This window comes from Cryptomeria japonica, chromosome 8 (genome assembly GCF_030272615.1).
Source record: "Cryptomeria japonica chromosome 8, Sugi_1.0, whole genome shotgun sequence".
Lineage (NCBI taxonomy): Eukaryota > Viridiplantae > Streptophyta > Pinopsida > Cupressales > Cupressaceae > Cryptomeria > Cryptomeria japonica.
The window spans coordinates 439,284,484-439,303,731 of NC_081412.1; the positions used below are offsets into that span (position 1 = coordinate 439,284,484).

Below are 19,248 nucleotides of genomic sequence, written 5' to 3' on the forward strand. Positions count from 1 at the left end.
CTTCCCCAAAAACTGCCATTCCCAAAACTGAAATGCCATGGAACACAGATGTAAATTAAAAGCGCTACCTTATTAAATATACAATTGAATCGTATCATGGCCAAAACACCTAGTTCATAATGGCAATAGAAATACAGTGTGCGGTTTCATGGTAATTAATCGACATACAGCTAAATAGACACAAGACCTGAGTGAAAGTCATCATTGCAACCAAGAAGCAGCAGGGGTTTTTATTACCAGTTCAACAACCTTCTTATTTATCTGATCGTGCAATAAATTCAAATGAAATAAATTATAAAACAAAACTAGAAAGCAAATTGAAGGCCATCACCACCGTGGAAGCAAATGCTACTTACGACCAAGAAACTTTCACCAGTCTAATTTATCTTATTTGCAAATAAATAACACAACAAAGAGCATGGATGCCTGGACCAAATTGCCTCAAAAGACAGATTAGATCACTGACTGTTTGATGAAAAATGAAAAAACTAATTACTAAAATACACATAAAAACAGTCGAGCTACATCTGAATTCACTCTGCCAATATAAATTAGTTGAGAGCTCCAACCCAATTCCAGCAATAAAACCTCGTTCATCTTCAACAATTCTCATTTCCACTTTGCAGGCTACAAATACTCAGTTAAGAAAAATGAAGGCCTGAATACCTCACAGTTTCACTAAAATGAAAGGCATCTTCCAGCCCCATCTGAGGAATTACATGTAAATTTATCAAATCCTTAATTGCAAGGTTAACATCTTTCTTGCAAATGCCACCCAACAATGTGTTTTCTAGAATGTTGAACTCCCCGATTTCAACTTTCTTCTTGATTTCAGCTGAACTTCCCGATTTCAACTTTCTTCTTGATTGCACGGTGACCATGGTAAATAAATGAATCTATAATCCCTGAAACTGTGAAGATGCCTGACCAAGAAAATTTAAAAAACAGATCAGAACTAAGCACATTCTACCAAATGATTGAGCTGCCACTTATTCGAAGGTTTTAATGAATTTGGTGGAAATAATCACCTACTAATGTTAAATAAATGTACCTTGAAGTACACCACATCTAATGAACTAAGTATCAAATATGTGAAAACAAAAAGGAAAATTGAAGGCAAAACTCTGATCTACATAAGGATACCACAAACCAATCCAAATTAACAATGGATTTGGGCATACTTATTGTTTGATCCTTAAAATAAAAGTGCCTACCTCCAACAATAGCACAAACATTTGTTAGGAAATGCAAAAATGGGGTCCTTTGTTCCGTGAACTGAACCTGCAATTTAAGTTCATTCATAAAGAATTACTTTACAAACATTATAAACAAAACAATATCAATAGAGTATAATGAACCAAGACAGTTTCTATAATCACTTCAAGGAAACAAACTAGACCTACAAGACAGTTTTCTTAATTATAAGTTCACAACACATGCCACAAATGCTTCTACAAATAAAAGACAAAGTCAATATTGCCGTTTGCTTTTCAAAGAAAATTTTGAGTAAATTCTCAAGTGGTCATTAAAAAGCTATTGTTTTCTGTAATGCATGGCATTTGGTATAAATTTACTACTTCTGGAGACATAGAAGATCTTCAAATTCTGATAGGAATGTACTACCCATGAACATGCACATTTACCAGGATGAGAAAGCAGGGAGCAAGGAGCAGGCACAACAGGTTTCCGAACGAATAAGATGCAGGAATTTAGAAGTATGCATGTGCACTAAGTGCATGAGCACATGCACAGATTGCCTATTTCAATACATCATAAAATTATAACATAATAATATAATCTAATGATATTATAAATTTATAATTATAGAACAAAAGTACATAGATTAATCTATTTTATATTAAATATATAGTCCAATTAACTTTATTATTGTTATAATCATGGAATTGATTATTCATTGTAGACTACTGAAAGGCTATATGGTTTTTATCTACATTTTAATTAATATTCTTTGAACTAATGCATTAATAACTTATATGCTATAAATACCCCATTCAAGGGGTGATTGATAAACTGTAGTACACAGTAATCAATTTTGGATGAAACCTCCTAAGGGATTCTTGAAACTTAATTTTGATGGTGCCTCTGGACACAACCTGGGTTTGGCAAGGGCTGGATGTTCACAGTGGAATAAACATGGTCGGTTTGTGAAAGGGGGATAATTTTTTGGGTGTACCAGGATAATAATGAAGCAAAGTGGATGGCAATGGTGCAAGGTATCAATTTGACTCTGTCAGTGGGTTGTAAGAAGCTGATAGTGGAAGGAGACTCTATGGTAGTGATCTCTGGGCTGTCTAAGACATTTGCCCGTTGTTGGAAGTTAAAAAGTCTTTTAAACAAGGCTTTGGAGCTTTGGAAGCATTTTGATGATTTTTTCCAAGGTGTCCAGATTATTTTGGCCAACTCCAGCATAGAGTTTAATCCTTGGTCTGAAGAAATCAGTGACTGATTGGAATTCTGGAATGGGTCGGATCCCTTGATTACCACTTATTCTCTGGTTTGTGGGGAAGATATCAGTATTGGGCTCAAAGGCCTACAATTTTTCACTAAGGCATATGAAAAGTGGTCACTGGTAAAGTTGGAGGCTACATTATGAAGAGGGATGAGATAAAACCTTGGAATGTGCAAAGTGAATTGTCTCACCACCTTTCAACTTAATTATAAGTGATGACCCTTCTTTCAAAGGTGTATTACTTATTTGTTTTGTAGGGTATTTATGTCCACAAGTTCTCCTTCCAAACAGTGTCAGATGTCTGCAACGGTAGGTATGAGAATTAGGAAGCAACAAGTGATGGGTAGGGTACGTGATCTGTTGTATCATGGTATAGTATCCAACCACAGATTGGAGGCAATTTTTTGTTGTCCAATTCCAACAACCCTGCACATGATAAAATTCATTTTAGGTTTAAAGGATATTGCAAAGAGAGGCATCTTCAGATCTAGAACTATTGCAGCAGATTCTGCCAAAATTTGGAAGATTTGGTACCCAAAAGAACAATCTGCGAGTGGATAATCATTATGGTTCTCCCCGATGTAACAGTGCAGGCAACAGAAAAGGTGATGATTTTCACGGTAGTGAAGGACTTTCCTCAGTAAAGCAGTCCCTAAATGTATAAGGAAATGCAAACCGTAACTGATGAAATCCAACTGTATTCCAGCAGAAGGAGAAGCTGGTCAACCATAATAAAGATCTGGCTTTAGTGGTTAAGTTCCTGACAATCCCAGAAAAAGATGGAAAACTGGAACTGGCTTGTCTGCATTCCTTCCCATTACTCTTTGGTGGTGTGCTAAGCAAGGCAGTTGGAAAATTAATGATTTTTCCTGGAGCTAATTTAGATGCCAGGAGGATAGTGTGGGCAAGAAGGTACCAATCTGTCATGATGCTAGCAGCAGCCTTGAAACAGGACCTGGAGATCTTGGAGAGGTTGGTGCACAAGAGGTGGTGAGTGCATTGGTTTCGAAAACGGCTGATAAGGCCCCCTTGTTTTTAGGCTAGCCTCAGATTAGTGTTTAGTTGGCTAGCAATTCTTATCATTAATGGATCAATGTATTTATTTGGTGTTTCTATTTCATGGGCAAGGGCCCTGTTAGATCCCTCGGTACTCTATCAAAAATTGAAATAAGTAATAATTTATATACTAAATAAATATCTTAATTAATATTCCATGAATTAACCAACAAGTTAATATATTATTATAGACGCAGATGAATTTTGGTGGATATGTTCCCAAGAGCACAAAATGTACTCCAGTCCAAGTCCCAGTGATTCTCCAAGTTTTGCAGACAAGGGGAGAGGGGGTTTCAAGGACAGTTGGGGATAGAGAAGGCCATTAAAATAATGTATAAAGACTAATATTTGAATATTTAAGATATAGACAGATTAAAATATATCTAGAAACAACTTAAAAGTTAAAACAAACTAAAAGAAGCTGGTATTTTTACAGGTATAATAAATTACAACAATCCATTGATTTCATAATCCATCTGATAAACTAACAATCACAGACATAACATAACATGGTTTGGGACTTGGTGGGCTCCAGTTGTAGGTATTTATTTGTTCTGTGCTTTTTTCACTGTTTGTTTGTGTGTGCCGCAGGGAAAGAAGGGAAGTCCCATCCCCATCCCCATCCCCAATACATCCTAGTTGTCTAAGACAGGTAGATTGTCAATGTTCCCGGGGGGCATCCCTGGGTAACATTGAAACTAAGTAATAGGGGAGGTATTTGTCCCATTTTATTGCACAAACAATGTCAGCATCAGATTTTTTCCCAGATGACTTTTAGTGCAACTCCAAGAATCTGCATAGATTACAAGATTTCAAAGTAGCTGAAGGAAAGAGAAAACAGGATCTATGAGCTACAATCATGAGAAGATAAAACTGCATAAAATGAATTTGTAGTACATTCCATTTTACCATTCAGCACACAGATACAAAAGCATTCACAGTGACATCCACAATAAAATATTACAGCACACTCTTGATACTAAAGTACGCACAAACAATGAAGTTTGTTAACGCGTTTGAGATAAAAAGAACTGCAAATTACAATTATGCTTGTGCTCACCTTTATTGGGGAAAGATCATAAAAGAAAAACACGCCAGGAAGGGACCGGCTTAATCCAATTTCTGCGGCTTTGAAGTGTTCAGTCACTGAGAACTACAAATAACCATATTAAATTTGCAGTTATGTCACACATCTTACATAACCATTGCTACTGTGCATGTATGAAAAGTAACTTGATATTCTAACCCCATACTAACCTGATTAGTCAAGATCTTATTCCCTCTTATATCAGTATAGACAGTTGGGACCACCTGAAAAAAGTAAAAAGGATATGACGTCAAAACCAAAGTCACTTTAAAAAAAACACAAAAAACTTTACAGCCTTTCAAAAAAAAACATTCCTCATGGATCATAAAAGAGAACAGCAACACCTTGATAAACATGGTATTCCCACCTTAATAAAATACTGGTACATGCCAGTGGCAGTTTGTTGTCCTTGTTCTACTCTGCAAGAGAACCAAATGAGATAAAACTAACTCAATCTGCATCCAATCAAAGCAAGTACTATACTTATTTAAGCAAAGTCATTTCATTGCAACCACCTTACTTACCCATCAAGAGGATTTATAACTCCAGGGAAATGTGCTCCAAAACTCAATTTATCTATTTTATGACTGACCTGCAAATCAACATGTTTACATCTTTAGTATTGTGTACAATTATCTCTGGACTAGTAACTAAACTGACAACGAAACAAACACTTAATAAGCAAAGACAAAGCCAATCAGCCTCTTACATTGAAGCTCTCCTTTTGAAATGCCAAGAGATCATGTACATGCATATTTGAATGCTGGAAACTTTTGCCTGGAGCAAAATGGAAATTGCCAGCCACTTTGTTCACCTCAAGATACCCATATATGTTACATCCTTCACCTTCTTCCTCTTTAATCTTTTGAAGGAAGCCTTCTCTTTTACACTACAAAAGATCACAAGCCAATGGAAAATTATTTTGTATATAAATAATAAAAGCAATATCAAGTAATATTAAAAGCTTAAAAATATAATAGCTTCAATTAAATATAATTCTATCACCAATGAAGTTCATTCAACCAAACATAAAATTTAAACTTTCAATGCAAGTTTCTACAATGTTAGCTGAAGAGGTAAGATGCAAATACTTTCACCATGTTGTTGAAGGCTTGTTTCTCAAGTCATAACATACAAATTAAATTTGAGCTGAAACAAAGCAAAGAAGACTCTTCAAAGTTCAAAACAGCAATCCCATCAATCTCTGTCCTGTTGCTCACATTTTGAACTAAATGTAATTTGATTAATGCAACTTCAAAGATGATATCAGTTTTGAAAAAAATAAATTTGTGAGAACTATTTTCCTCAATTTCAACAAAATAAATTATAAATGTCTAAAATAAGCCCATTGCACTTTATAAACAATCCCATCAATCTCTGTCCTGTTGCTCACATTTTGAATTAAATGTAATTTGATTAATGCAACTTCAAATATTATATCAGTTTTGAAGAAAAAAATTTGTGAGAACTATTTTCCTCAATTTCAAGTTTCAACAAAATAAATTATAAATGTCTAAAATAAGCCCAATGCACTTTATAAGCCTCCCCGCAGGACCCAATATCTTTCCATGATCCTCTAATTGTAAACGCAGTATTTTGCCTGGACAAAATTCAAGTTCTACATTGCCTGGTAAAATATTCTTTGATTTGTTATTGTATGGTCAAATAATCTACCATAAAGTTATAGGGACTAGATTTTACACAAAATCTTCTGCCTCGTAAATACTTTTTTCTTCTTTGTTTCATTTATAAAAACGAGGAGATTCATACAACTCATGTTACCACTAAATCCCACCATGTTGACCAAGTCTAACATATTAAAGCTTAAAAATAAGGCATCTGGAAATGCAAACTATTTAACACCAGATGAGTAACACAAAAAGCTTAGCATTAGCAATTATCTATGATGGACCAAAACAACTGTAGTTTTAACAGAATAGGAAAAAGAATGTTCATTAACAAGAGTGAAGTCAAATAAATCGGTAAGCTGAGGCAATGTTTCAAAGTAGACAATATTTCTTTTTATACCCGAAGCATTCAAAAGTAATTACTTGCATAGAAATACATGATACAAAATTAGGATAGCAAGTGGATAAAACAATGTAGTGTAGTTGGAAATTGAAACTAAGAAATAGAAAAGATAAATACAGATATAAACAATACATTGAATTTGATTTTTTTAGTTTTGCCAGGATATGTTATTTGCCTATATAACAATCCAAAACCTACATGTATTAAATTATGAGGAACGTATATAAATTTCCTACCTGATCGATCAAATCAGGATTTGTCATTGCCCAGCCCTTCTTACGATATGCTTCACGGACTTCCTCACAGTTATTGCAACATTCATCATCTAACTGCATAAAACAACATATCAAAGAACTTCATCTCATCAAGACATCATAAAACTTAGATTCATTTGATACTTGCCATCAACATCCCTATACAAATGCATTACTCCAAGGAAGAAGAAAAGACAATTTGGAAACTTTAACAAAAGAATGTATTTAAAGATATCATGTTGTGTGGATTGTATTGCAACTCTCTATATTTTTTCTGTAGTACATTTGTCTGGGGCTTTATTATGATCTAATTGCTTTAGAGTTTAAAGTAATAATCATATATAATTCATCCTTATGATGAAAAAAATAAATCTTGAGGCCTGTGGAAATATTCTTAAGGAGATCCAACTTGAATATTGTTGCAACAGCACCTGGGCACTGCTACAACAACAAATCACTTATCAATATCAAGGTCCCCATATGAATGCATTCGTCTATCAAGGTAGAAGAAAATGAAAAGTAGAGATCTTAATTGAAAAAATGCATATAAATATATCTTGTGTGTGCAGATCATTTTGCACACACAAGATAGGTATATAGTTATGTAGTATAATACCCTGGAGCTTTACTTTGAATTGATAGTTCTAAAGTAATAATCAGATATAATTAGTCCTTAATATGAAAAAGATTAAGGCTTGATGCCTACAAAATATGCTTAATGAGATCAAACTTAAGTTGGTAGAAAATAGTTAACATTGGGATTTAAAGAGGAAAATGGATAGCAACATTGTTGTAGCAGTGACTACATACTGGTACAACAACAATAGCCTTCTCAACATAGAGAAAAGATGTCGTTGCTTTATCAAGAAAGCCATGTGAATCCATTTCTCTATAAAGGAAAAACAAACAGTGACAGTGTTGATTTGCAAATATTTTGGAGATAACTTCAAATCTTGCTTCATGATCCATCAACAAGACAACTTAGGCGAGAGAGTGATGATTGCAGATACTAGTAGCACTTATATAATGCTCAAAATGCCAAGATAGATTTACCTAGGGAAACATAGGAGGAGGCTATTGGTGATGTGAAATAATGGTGTATAAATTGGGCTGTCATGGCTCCCAGTTTATACACTATTATATCACAACTCTAATAGCCTTCTATGTTTCCACACTTAACCCACCTTTCTTGGCATCTTGAGCATTATATAGGTGTTACTAGTATCCATAATCTTCACTCTCTTGCCTATGCTCTCTTGGTGATGGAACACAGAGTGTGACCCAGAATGTCAATGCAAAATTTGTTACACAATTTGCTCCAAAAGCTTTGCAAATCATTAACATGGATTGTGAAAAGAAATTTAGATACTAAACAAAAAACGCATATAAACATGCCCTCATCAATAGGGTATTAAAAAAAAGAATTACAAATAATTGGTTTCATGGAAAAAACCAGTGGATGGATTCTTTAAGCTCAACTTTGATGAGGCATCTCAAGTATCCTTTTTAATGATGACTTGTGTAAGTTTATCAGTGCCAGGTTGTTCCTTTTGGCGACCTATACATATAATGAGGCAATATTGGAAGCTTTTCTTGAGGGATTTAAATTGGTGTTAACGGTTAAGTGTAAGAGATTGATTGTAGAAGGCAATTCTCCATTGTCATTTTAGGTCTAGCAAAGGGAGACACAGTGAATTGAAAATTAATCAATTGTTTAGCTGAGGCTAATAGCCTGTGTATAAAATTCAAAGAGGTCTTATTTGTTCATTCCTATACGGAAAGCATTAGTCATGCTGATTTCTTGCTAATGCTAGGATAGACCAGCTTCAATTCACCCCTTTCGTGCATGAAGCTGATATCATGAGAGGAAAATCTCCCAATCTTTAATATGGATTGCCTGCCTTAAGTCTTGTCAATGAGATTAAAGTACATTGCCTGCCTTAAGTCTTGTCAATGAGATTAAAGTACCCTACGTTTAGCTGCATGGAATTGTAAAGTAAGGTATGTTGAGAATGTGTTGTCTTCCAACAGGGAATTATTGAAAGGCTTAAGATGGCACAATTTATAATGCATGGCAATGGTAGCGCTTGCATGTGTACAGAAAATTATGGCATTTGCCTTTTTGTCCATTTCTACATGTGCAAAGGGCTTTAATCGTGGAGGTGGCAAGTAGAGCATTGTGCTTTTCTTTAGGACCTCCCTAGAGGTGCCTTACGTTTCTATTGAACTAGGTTATTTACCAAGCTCAGCTTCAAGGGAAGTATGAAAATGCAGCAACGCGGAGGTAAGGGGAGAGAGTCTATATAGCAAAGCAATCAGAGATGGACACTTGAAGAAACTTTTTCTGTTTCTGATCTGGAGTCGTTTGAAAATGTTATGAAAATAATTGGGCAAGATTGCATTGCAAACATGGGGATCTTCAAGTATCGCACAACCATTGCAACAGATTTCAAGGAAAAGCTTAAGTCACAGGTTGCACACCCTGCTGTTTGGACTGAATAATCCACAGTGCTACCACATATGGAATGTCTGCGAGACAGGGACAGTTTGGATGAGGGAAGTTTGCACCAAGTGGAGGCTCCTGCCAAAAGCATGTGTGAAGAAATTCAGGCAGTTTATGAGCAAGTAGATGATCTAGGAGCTTATTGTAAGTAGTTAACATTTATGTGAGAGCAAGCTGTGTGTAATTCACATTAAGGGTCGCTTGGGGGATTCTAACATTTATATGTTGCCTTCTTTTCCTGGAAAGGCTTGATGCATTAGAAAAAGAGATCATAACTGGCCCCTGCTGTGCAATTTGTGTGAGGGGAGGCTGACGTGGAAGGCAGTTGTCCTTTGGAAGCTGTGCATGCAGGGACGATCTCTTTGCTTGTGTGAGTTGCTGGCTGAGGAAGGCTCTGACTGTTTTGAACTGATCTTCTTCATGGACTGCATGCAGGAGTTCAGTATCACCGTGTTTTTTTCTTGTCTAGGCTTGCGGTGGTGTCCATTGGCCTCATTCAACAGTTTTCCTATCGAGTAGGATGGTTTGTTTGCTACTTTTTGGTGTAGGGCGGCAAGGTAGTGTAGCTTATTTTCTGTGTAGTGGGGGGATGACAGCAAGTTCCAATTTTTGGCATCTATAGCCTTGTAAGAGAATTATTATATTTTAGTGATGAGGGCTACAATAGAACCCCAACTTAACAATCAATATAAACACACTCATATCTTGTGCATGTACATTCTTTTGCAAACTCCATATATTTTTTCTGTACTAAACACTTTTCTCTGAATCATATCTTGTCCTACCATTTTACACTTTCATGTGGTTGATATTTATATATAATAAACAATAAAAATTATTATAATACACACATGTAGACAACACTATAAATTAATTTCTTCAATGTGCTACATTGTTGAAAATGTTCATTTATAAGGTCAGTTGCATGTGTTATGTTTGTCCATTTTTTATTATTAAGAAGGCCATCAATGTTCCCACTCTGTCCATCTACCCCCACACACCAAAATTCAAAGGTGTCGTGAGGCACTGAGGTGTATAATGTACCTCTCCCAAATTGTTGTAGGGTAGCAAGGCTTGATTTACCATGAGCTTAGTAAAAGCATGTAGACTTAAAGACAAGCAAAACAAATATAAGTGAATTGCACAGTTCTAACGCTCCCACAAAGAGCTCCATACTAGCATAATACATTTCACCTAGGCAGTGACAATATTTTGTTGTAACTTACCCTATGGATAGATTTAAGTACCCCCACACACCAAAATTCAAAGGTGTCGTGAGGCACTGAGGTGTATAATGTACCTCTCCCAAATTGTTGTAGGGTAGCAAGGCTTGATTTACCATGAGCTTAGTAAAAGCATGTAGACTTAAAGACAAGCAAAACAAATATAAGTGAATTGCAAAGTTCTAACGCTCCCACAAAGAGCTCCATACTAGCATAATACATTTCACCTGGGCAGTGACAATATTTTGTTGTAACTTACCCTATGGATAGATTTGAGTACCCCCACACACCAAAATTCAAAGGTGTCGTGAGGCACTGAGGTGTATAATGTACCTCTCCCAAATTGTTGTAGGGTAGCAAGGCTTGATTTACCATGAGCTTAGTAAAAGCATGTAGACTTAAAGACAGGCAAAACAAATATAAGTGAATTGCAAAGTTCTAACGCTCCCACAAAGAGCTCCATACTAGCATAATACATTTCACCTGGGTAGTGACAATATTTTGTTGTAACTTACCCTATAGATAGATAGATAGATAGAGAGAGAGAGTGAGAGAGAGGGAGAGAGAGAGAGAGAGTTAAATAATTAAAAATGTGTTCACTGCACTCTTTTAATAAAAATATGCAATGGTGCATGTTGTCACAAAAGTTTGCACCCTTGATGACCCAAGAAACCTTGATCACCAACCTTGTGAAACATTGAATCAACCTCCCAAATTTAGGACCTTGCTAAATATGAGGTTGAATCTCCGGAGAAGGCCAGCTTGTTTTCCAATCTGATGCAAGTGTTGGACCAACCCAACACTGATAAAACTAACCTATGTTCAGATAGGGAAAAGGGAGAGAGAGAATGGTTGCATGAAAGAAGGGAAATAAGGCTTGCACCTAGACTGAAAGTTGATCTACCCCCACCTGTAATTGCACAGAACATCCATAAAGCAGCCCAAAAGATACACAAATTTCTATCTAAGTCTAGCTCTCTAAGGTGAGTCAAGGTTGGAATTCTTAACAATGGCAGAGGAACGAACAATGTTCTCAGATGCCACCCTAAGTGGAGTCAACACTATCACAGATGCTGAGGAAGCAAGAAAAGATGCATTCACACAAACAGGTAAAAGAAATACACAAGTTTGCATAAACTGAAACTAGGTAAGGCAGGCAAATTTTATTAATGCGGAGACAAGGTGATTTTACAGTTGCAAAAATCATAGATTACTGTAAGAGAAAAAGAGAAGATCCTGATAATAGGTTACAAAATTGCCTTTATAGTTCAGGCATAATTGAGATGGTTACACCTGATGAAAACCCTAACCCTAACCAATTTAGATTACAAAAAATCTGAGGGGAGAAGATTAGATCGACAGATCTGATAACATGCTAAAACAGCCTCCGAAAAACGTCCTCTATCTCTAGAAAAGAGCAGAACCACCCCTTGGTGAAGTAATCCTTGTTGACAAGCATGGCAAAGCACACTTGCAGGGACAAAAAAATTTTGTATTGCACTGAAAAGGCACAGTGGCATCTGAAATCGGCCTGCAGCGTCATGTCTGGAGTTAAGGTGAGCAAATCTAGTGGTTGGAGTGAGATCGGGTCCAAAATCAGGCACCGACTGAGCAAAGAAGTCCTCGACCATCGAGTCGACAACCACTTGCCTGCAGAGCATTCAAAACACAACGGCCACTACAAAATTAACAGTCCACCGTTGATCTGAGAGATTCGCGCAAAGATGGACGCGCAAGATCTCTCCATGTAAGCTCCCAGCAGGCCCAATCGAAGATTAAAACATGGTCGTCAGATCGAGCCATTATGAAGATCTGACATCGGGCCATTATGAAGATCTGACAGCTGCAATTGGCTGACATGGCACTCCAGGTCCACGTTCCATTCACTGTGTTTGACCACCGACTACACTGAGTTCTTATCCAGCAGCATCTTTGTGGGTCTATTTTTACCCCGTGGGATAAGCTTTTTCTTATTTTGCCTTTGTTCTCATCTCACAGCCCTTTCTTGCTGACCTTTTCACCCTACGAGATAAGTGGAAACACACATCCACCTTTATGTTTCTTATCTCGCGACATCATTCTTCTCTCGACTTCACCTCGCGCGATAAGGTTTTCTTCTTTGCTTTGCTACATTATTTATCCTGCGCGTTGCCGCTACACCCTACTTGCCCTCTCGCGATAAGCTTTCCATTGGTATCCTTCGACCATCCTTATCCCACAACCCTTTCCTTATCCCCGCACGAACACGCGGGATAAGGAAAACCCTTTCCTTCGCTGTGTTGCTCTGTGGGCCTTATCCCGCGAGCCTTGGTGATGCTTCTCTTTGCTCTGCGGGATAACATTTCTTCTATAAATAGGCCTTTCAGCTTATCCTGCGCAAGCAGGACCCACTGTGAATATACTCGCAGGATAACACCCGCTCACATATCCATATGATTTGCTTATCCCGCACAACTAGGATATTGAGGTCAGCACCAAAGTGATGAATTCAAGCACGTGGGGCTCATAATGAGTAAGGTGATCGTGCGATGGGGCCATCCCTAGTAAATATCTTATCCCGCAAGACCTTATCCCACGAGAACATTTTTTCTTGCTCCCTGTTAAGGTTGGCACAAAAATTGCCAACAGTGCCATTTTCATTTTAATACCTTGTTGATATATTCTTTCCTTAACTGTCCATCTCATTTTTCTAGAATGTTATTGGGTACAGTGGTACACTACAAAGCCTAATATAGCAAAAACTTCAAATGCATTTAAGCATTGATGTTCCTAGTGATTTAAATGGAATGAGTAACTTTTCCATTGTTTGAAACTCTATCTGATGTTAACCTTCATTCATGTTAGATATGTGAAATTTGTAATTGGATATTAAAGTATTAACATCTTGATCAATCAAGAAATTAGCCGGTTTCACCATTATAAGCAGACATATCATATTAGTGACTAATATGATCAAATAATGCTACCAATTTTCTCATACTACTAGACTGTTGACTGAATATGACCTTATATAGCACCTGACATATCCAAGCCGTGTATCGATACAACATAAATATTTAATCACAAGAATTTTTTCACTCCCTCAAAATCCTTTCGTAGGGCAATTATGAGTACAGCAGAGATAAGGTGGGTTGTATAGATGCAATGTCTGCTCCTTCACATCCACTACATACAAATCATTCACCCTCAACATTTCTCATTTTATTTTCCTCTTTAATGTGTTCAATTTGGATCTGCCTAAAAGACTAAGAAACCAGAAAAAGATATTCTTCAAGTCTTTGACCTCCATCGGAAAAGACTGCTCAAAAGTTACATACATATCTTGCAGACAGCTATGCAAACCAAACGAATTCTATGACAGTGGTAGACTTGCAGAAAACCTTCCTCTGCTTACTAAAGACGAGATACATATTTCATTGGGTGGTGTCAAGGACTTTTTGTTCAAAGGAAATTCTGTCATGGAAGGAAGATTTCAATCGAAGACATGGATCTTTAGAAAAAGCAGAAGAAAGGGAGGAAGATAGCAAAGAGAAAGAACTGGCAAGAATCAGGGCAGTACTCAGATCATTCTCCAGCCATATTGAATCTAAGCTGCAAAAATCTCAGGAGTAACTCCGCAAACCAAAGATTGTTTCAGTTTATAGGGATTAAATCGGGAAAAATTCAGGTTAAGGGTTAGTGTTAGAGTTTGGAGTTAGGATTGGGATACGGGTTAGGGTTAGGGATAGGGATAGGGTTAGGATTGTTAAGGAAAAAAAAAAGTTAAACTTAGGGAAAAATCACAAATAAATTGCCACAGAAATCAAAATACCTTGAAACCCAAAAAACAATGACCCAAAAAGGTGGAAAATCATGATTTAATCACTGGTTGCTATTCTATAAGGATTTAACTGCACCTTTGTTGGTCAAATTCTCATTTGACTGATTTTCAAATTATCACAAATTCTTCAGGAAAACATTGGTGTGGTGGATAACAGAAGACAAATCACAATTTCTTAAAGATAATTGGCTATTGCTTCTATGGTTCTCAACTACAAGATGATGAAGTAAATCAGGAATCTACATGTGGCAATTCAAAGCAAACCAATCAAAGTATCAAGCTCAGGAGCTCTAGCACTACCATAGCAAAAGCCCTACCATCAAGCCAATAAAAATCTGAGTTATTGTCATGAGGCTGTTAAGCCACAAGGGAGAAGTTGCTACAAAATCTAGGTAAGAGGCTGCCGGAAAATAAAAGGGCGGGCCTGGCAGAGCTATACAATGGCTCACTGATGTCCAGGAAAGAACTGGTATAAGAGTATAACCTACAAGGTGATGAACTAAATATGGTTTATTCTGGTCGACCTCCAGCCACTGCAGAAGCAGCTTCGCACTTTGTAACACCTGCTTCATCACCGGTGGCTTACCTGTGTGCATATCTTTGGCATTGTGAAAAACATGGTAGGCTGGAGCCAAGCAAGGCTGAGGAGTCACCCAAGATCCCAGCTAATTAAACACTGGGGAAAGCCAAGCAAGGTTGAGGAGTCACCCAATATCCCGGCTGATTAGATACTGGGGTAAGTTGCGTTTTTATTTTTGGGGGGGCATTCAATATTCGAAACCTGTGGGCTAATGTTTATTTCATGTGCTAATATTGAGTAGGGTTGAAAAAACTTTAAGACAAGGGTTATTAGGTGCTGACCTGTCATGTTAAACTTTACGTAAAACTGGTACTTCGGTAATAAAAATAGCAGATTTTCATTTCATTTCTCTGATTATTTGGCCCTTGTAATTTAGCCATTACAGCTTGCTCTTTGTGGTTAAGGCACCTGTACAACCCTCTTTAATCTAGCTATATGTATAAACACCTAAGAAGAAGGATAGTTTTGGAAACATCCCTAGTCCCTAGTCCAATTAATAAAAAATTCCTTTTAGTATCCTGATGAATGTTTTCACAATTTCACAAAGCCCCAGACCAGTTAACAAAAATTTGCTTTTATATCTTGGTAACTGACCAAAAATGAAAGATATGATTAAAACTTTCCTGAAAATAACAATTCAGTTTGGCCTTTCCAAATTGCCACTGTGGCAAGACTTCTCCCTCCAGAAACAATAGCCAGAACTAGAAGTGCATGATAGTTCTTGCTAAGACTAGAAGTGATCCAATTTTATCAAGTACGTGTAGAAGTGAAGAATATGGCTACAGATATACCAAATTGGACTGTTACAACTTATATCATTATAAACATCAATTCTGGGCAGAATATGTATGGAATGCATAAATGCACAAATATTGGGCAGAGAGCTTCAACTTGTGAGACACTTGCTTCTCTGGATATCCAATCTTGTCAGTACTAAAATGTTTGACTCATAGTTGCTAACTTTTCTAGAAAGTAATCATCAAAACCAGTTTCAAGACTCCACTATTGCTTACAATGCTTTGCCTGTCTTGCTGACTAAACATGACTTATGAATACTACATGAAAGGTAAAACTTGTGTAGCATTTTGCAATATATATTTTAGAAATCAAATCATATGATTTCAAAGACCATTTTGAGGACATGGTAATAAACACATCTCTACAACTCACAACAGACAATATTGATCTACAACTGTCAATGCCATAAATGACATACTACACTGGGATGAGAATGCAATTAACAAAACAATTCACCTGTTCATGAACAGTGAGTTCCAGAGTTTTTGTTCAATGAAATATCCCCAAGGCAAAAGATACCAAACTTGGTCTATGTTTGTCAACATGGAACTACCAAAAATCCAAATAGGACAGAAATTTAGTTCTAGTCAATTCCTCCATTATGGTTCACATCACAATTGAATATGAAAAGCTTTCTGCAGCTTTGAATATTAACAATTAGAAAAAAATTGCAATCAACCACAGACCTGCACAGAACCTGTGAACATAATACACAACTTCATTGTAAGGGGCTCACATCCATTTCTAATGAAGAAATTAAAATAAACACAACCGACATGCACTTTACCTCTTTGACCAAAATAATTTTAGTAACCTAATTGCAAAATATTCTTCTGGTGTTATTCATCTCCAACTTAAGCAATCAATAATTTTATTAAAAGAATCAATCTGAGGACAATATGACCTATATAGTTGCAGCTCGTTTCTGTCTGATGAAGTGTTCTCACTCACCATTGATCCATGAAGTTACACCAGACCATTAACCTAATTTTTGAATTATAGTATCAATGACTTGAAAACCAATTAGCATTATTACAACTATAGCATTGTAAGTGGATAGAAAAATTACAGCCACGTGATACTTGCCAATTCCTTTTATATCAATATTTGCAAATAAAGAAAGATACAAAATGATGAAACAGAAGAGCTAATGCCCTACAAAACAAAGAATGGTCCCCAGAAAGTATTAACAAAGAATCTATTGCACTCTCAGAATTAGATTAGCACACTTTGACAAATTTTTCAATTTAGCTTCTTTGAAAGGGAAATATGCACCTGTTCTGCCCCAAAGCAAGACCCACAATAAGTCTCATTATGCTCCAATCTGCCTCCATGCTTCTGAAGTGGCTTCTCAATCTGCATTCACAAAGAGACTCAGCAAACTAGAAAATAAATTCCATTACAACTCTCAAACTGGACACCACATTGTAATTGATGTGCCCTAAAATCTTAATGTTTTAGGAGGCTCAATAGAATCTCATTTCTAAAAGTAATGATGATAATATAAGAAAATGCAAAAGAAAATTTTCACAACTACTAAGCAAACAGATTATGATATACAAGTTCTGAAATAACATGAAATGCTAGCTAAATGAATAGAACACCAGAACCTAAAAGAAAATTAGGTTAGTGCAAATGCTATGCTTGTAAAAAAAAACAAGGAAATATATGTATGCTCTAAAAGACCAAAAGTGAATAAAGAACGTTCATGAAGGTCAAAGTGTCGAAGACCAGACCTAATGAATCCCAATTAGTTATTAATGGTCATTACCAGGAAATGTGATCTTTCAGCTTGATAAGACACGTCATATAGAGCATGCCCCTTAATCCGCATATAAATAACATATAACTCTATTCATTCACCTCCGTAAAATAATTATATTACCAAAAGACACTGTAAACATGATCAATCTCTTGCTTTATTACCAATAGAAAAAGATAATGAAAATACAAACATTAATATGTTTATAAACAAACTTCTAATCATGCAATGGAATTCAATGGTAATAAAGCAATCAAAATGAATCAGTCTCAAATGAAAGATTTTGTAACAGGGAATTCCAACCATGAAGCTATTGAATGTTAACACTCAACACAGTTCTCCAAATTTGATAAAGACTAAGATCATCAATCAATAAGAGTTATAGAAACTAAAAGTTTATCATGGCCAAAACTCTTCCTATTGTGACAAATTCTTCCTTGGACCAAAACATTCAAAAATTTCTAACCCTAGTTGCCAATAATATACATCAACTTTTAGTCCCAAATTTTTAAAAAAATCTTGGAATCCACGTCCACAACACTCAAGTATATGCATCTCAAGAGTTAATTTGAGTCATACTATAGATAAAATCTACATTTTCACAGGTTTAAGCTCAAGGCATTGATAGAAACATATCAAAATTTGTCCAAAGGAGAGGAGATTTGTAGCCGTGCAGAGCCAATGTGGAACAAACAGATATGAAAAAGACCGAAAATCCAATTTTTAATATTTTTCTACGTTTTAGTATTTTGCATTTTAAGGGGCCCTTGAACCGGAATTTAGGATCGAAACTATGGTTGGTCCCTTAAATAAAATAGCTGAAGGCATTGGATTTAAGGGACTGAAATTAGAGCTCTTGAAGATCTTTCCGACAATTTAAGCAGTTTCAGATTTCGAGCACCGAGCAAACAAGTTATGATCCTGCCAAGTTAAGACCAGTTAGTTGCTGCTAACAAAGAAGAGATACAAGGACGCCACGTAGCAGCATGTTGCAGTTTATAGCGAGACCGCAGCCCTTTGTTTTCATGAAGACCCGCAAGCACACAACGTAGCGGCCTATTGTGACGTATTCACACATCGCCCCATTGCAAATGGGGACCCCTGCTTTTTGCTCTCTAGGGTTTGTTTTCTAGGTCTTTTAGGGTTTTGTCTGTTAGCCTTTGCAGGATGAGTGCTGTCGAGGGGATTGTTGGATTGCAAGCTTTGCTTGAGCCAAAGTGAGTCCACAGGGCCCCAGAATTAGGGTTTCTTTAAGAGTCTTCCTTAGGGCCTAGTTTTGCTCTTGTTACTAATTGTGTCTTGCTTGGTGAGTGAGTATCATTCTTGAAGGTCCGAGCTAGGTCAAGTTGGTGAGTGATAAAGTCTAAAATGTCATCCTGATCTTTAAATGTCCTGAAATTTGGCTAAGTCTGGAATGTCCTGATCCTGAAATTTGACTAAGTCTAGAAAACTGAAGAATCCTCCAAAAACTAGATTTTGCAATATAACTCCTGGAGGTCCGAAACCACTCTCAAACATCCTGGAAGTATATATGGAATATAACTTAAAGTATAAGTGACATTTCCTAATGTCACTTATACTTTAATGTTATATTCCATAAAATAATCCTGACGAAGAGGCTAAAATGTCAAAATTCGCTCTTGACCCTTCCAAAGGGTCCAGAG

General features: G+C 36.5%; 1 protein-coding gene across 1 annotated transcript in view; it reads right to left on the bottom strand.

Annotated features, from left to right (window-relative positions):
• Positions 1 to 352: 352 nt before the first annotated feature.
• LOC131052230 (uncharacterized) overlaps positions 353 to 19,248 on the bottom strand; it is a 66,159-nt gene continuing 47,263 nt past the window's right edge. The window contains exons 5-13 of the mRNA XM_057986849.2: positions 17,098 to 17,178; positions 6,881 to 6,973; positions 5,323 to 5,502; positions 5,138 to 5,205; positions 4,981 to 5,032; positions 4,784 to 4,837; positions 4,587 to 4,679; positions 1,215 to 1,281; positions 353 to 923 (exon numbers count right to left, since the gene is read on the bottom strand). Coding sequence (XP_057842832.1) covers positions 832 to 923; positions 1,215 to 1,281; positions 4,587 to 4,679; positions 4,784 to 4,837; positions 4,981 to 5,032; positions 5,138 to 5,205; positions 5,323 to 5,502; positions 6,881 to 6,973; positions 17,098 to 17,178 — 780 coding nt within the window. The 3' untranslated portion in view covers positions 353 to 831. The remainder of the gene's footprint in view (positions 924 to 1,214; positions 1,282 to 4,586; positions 4,680 to 4,783; positions 4,838 to 4,980; positions 5,033 to 5,137; positions 5,206 to 5,322; positions 5,503 to 6,880; positions 6,974 to 17,097; positions 17,179 to 19,248) is intronic.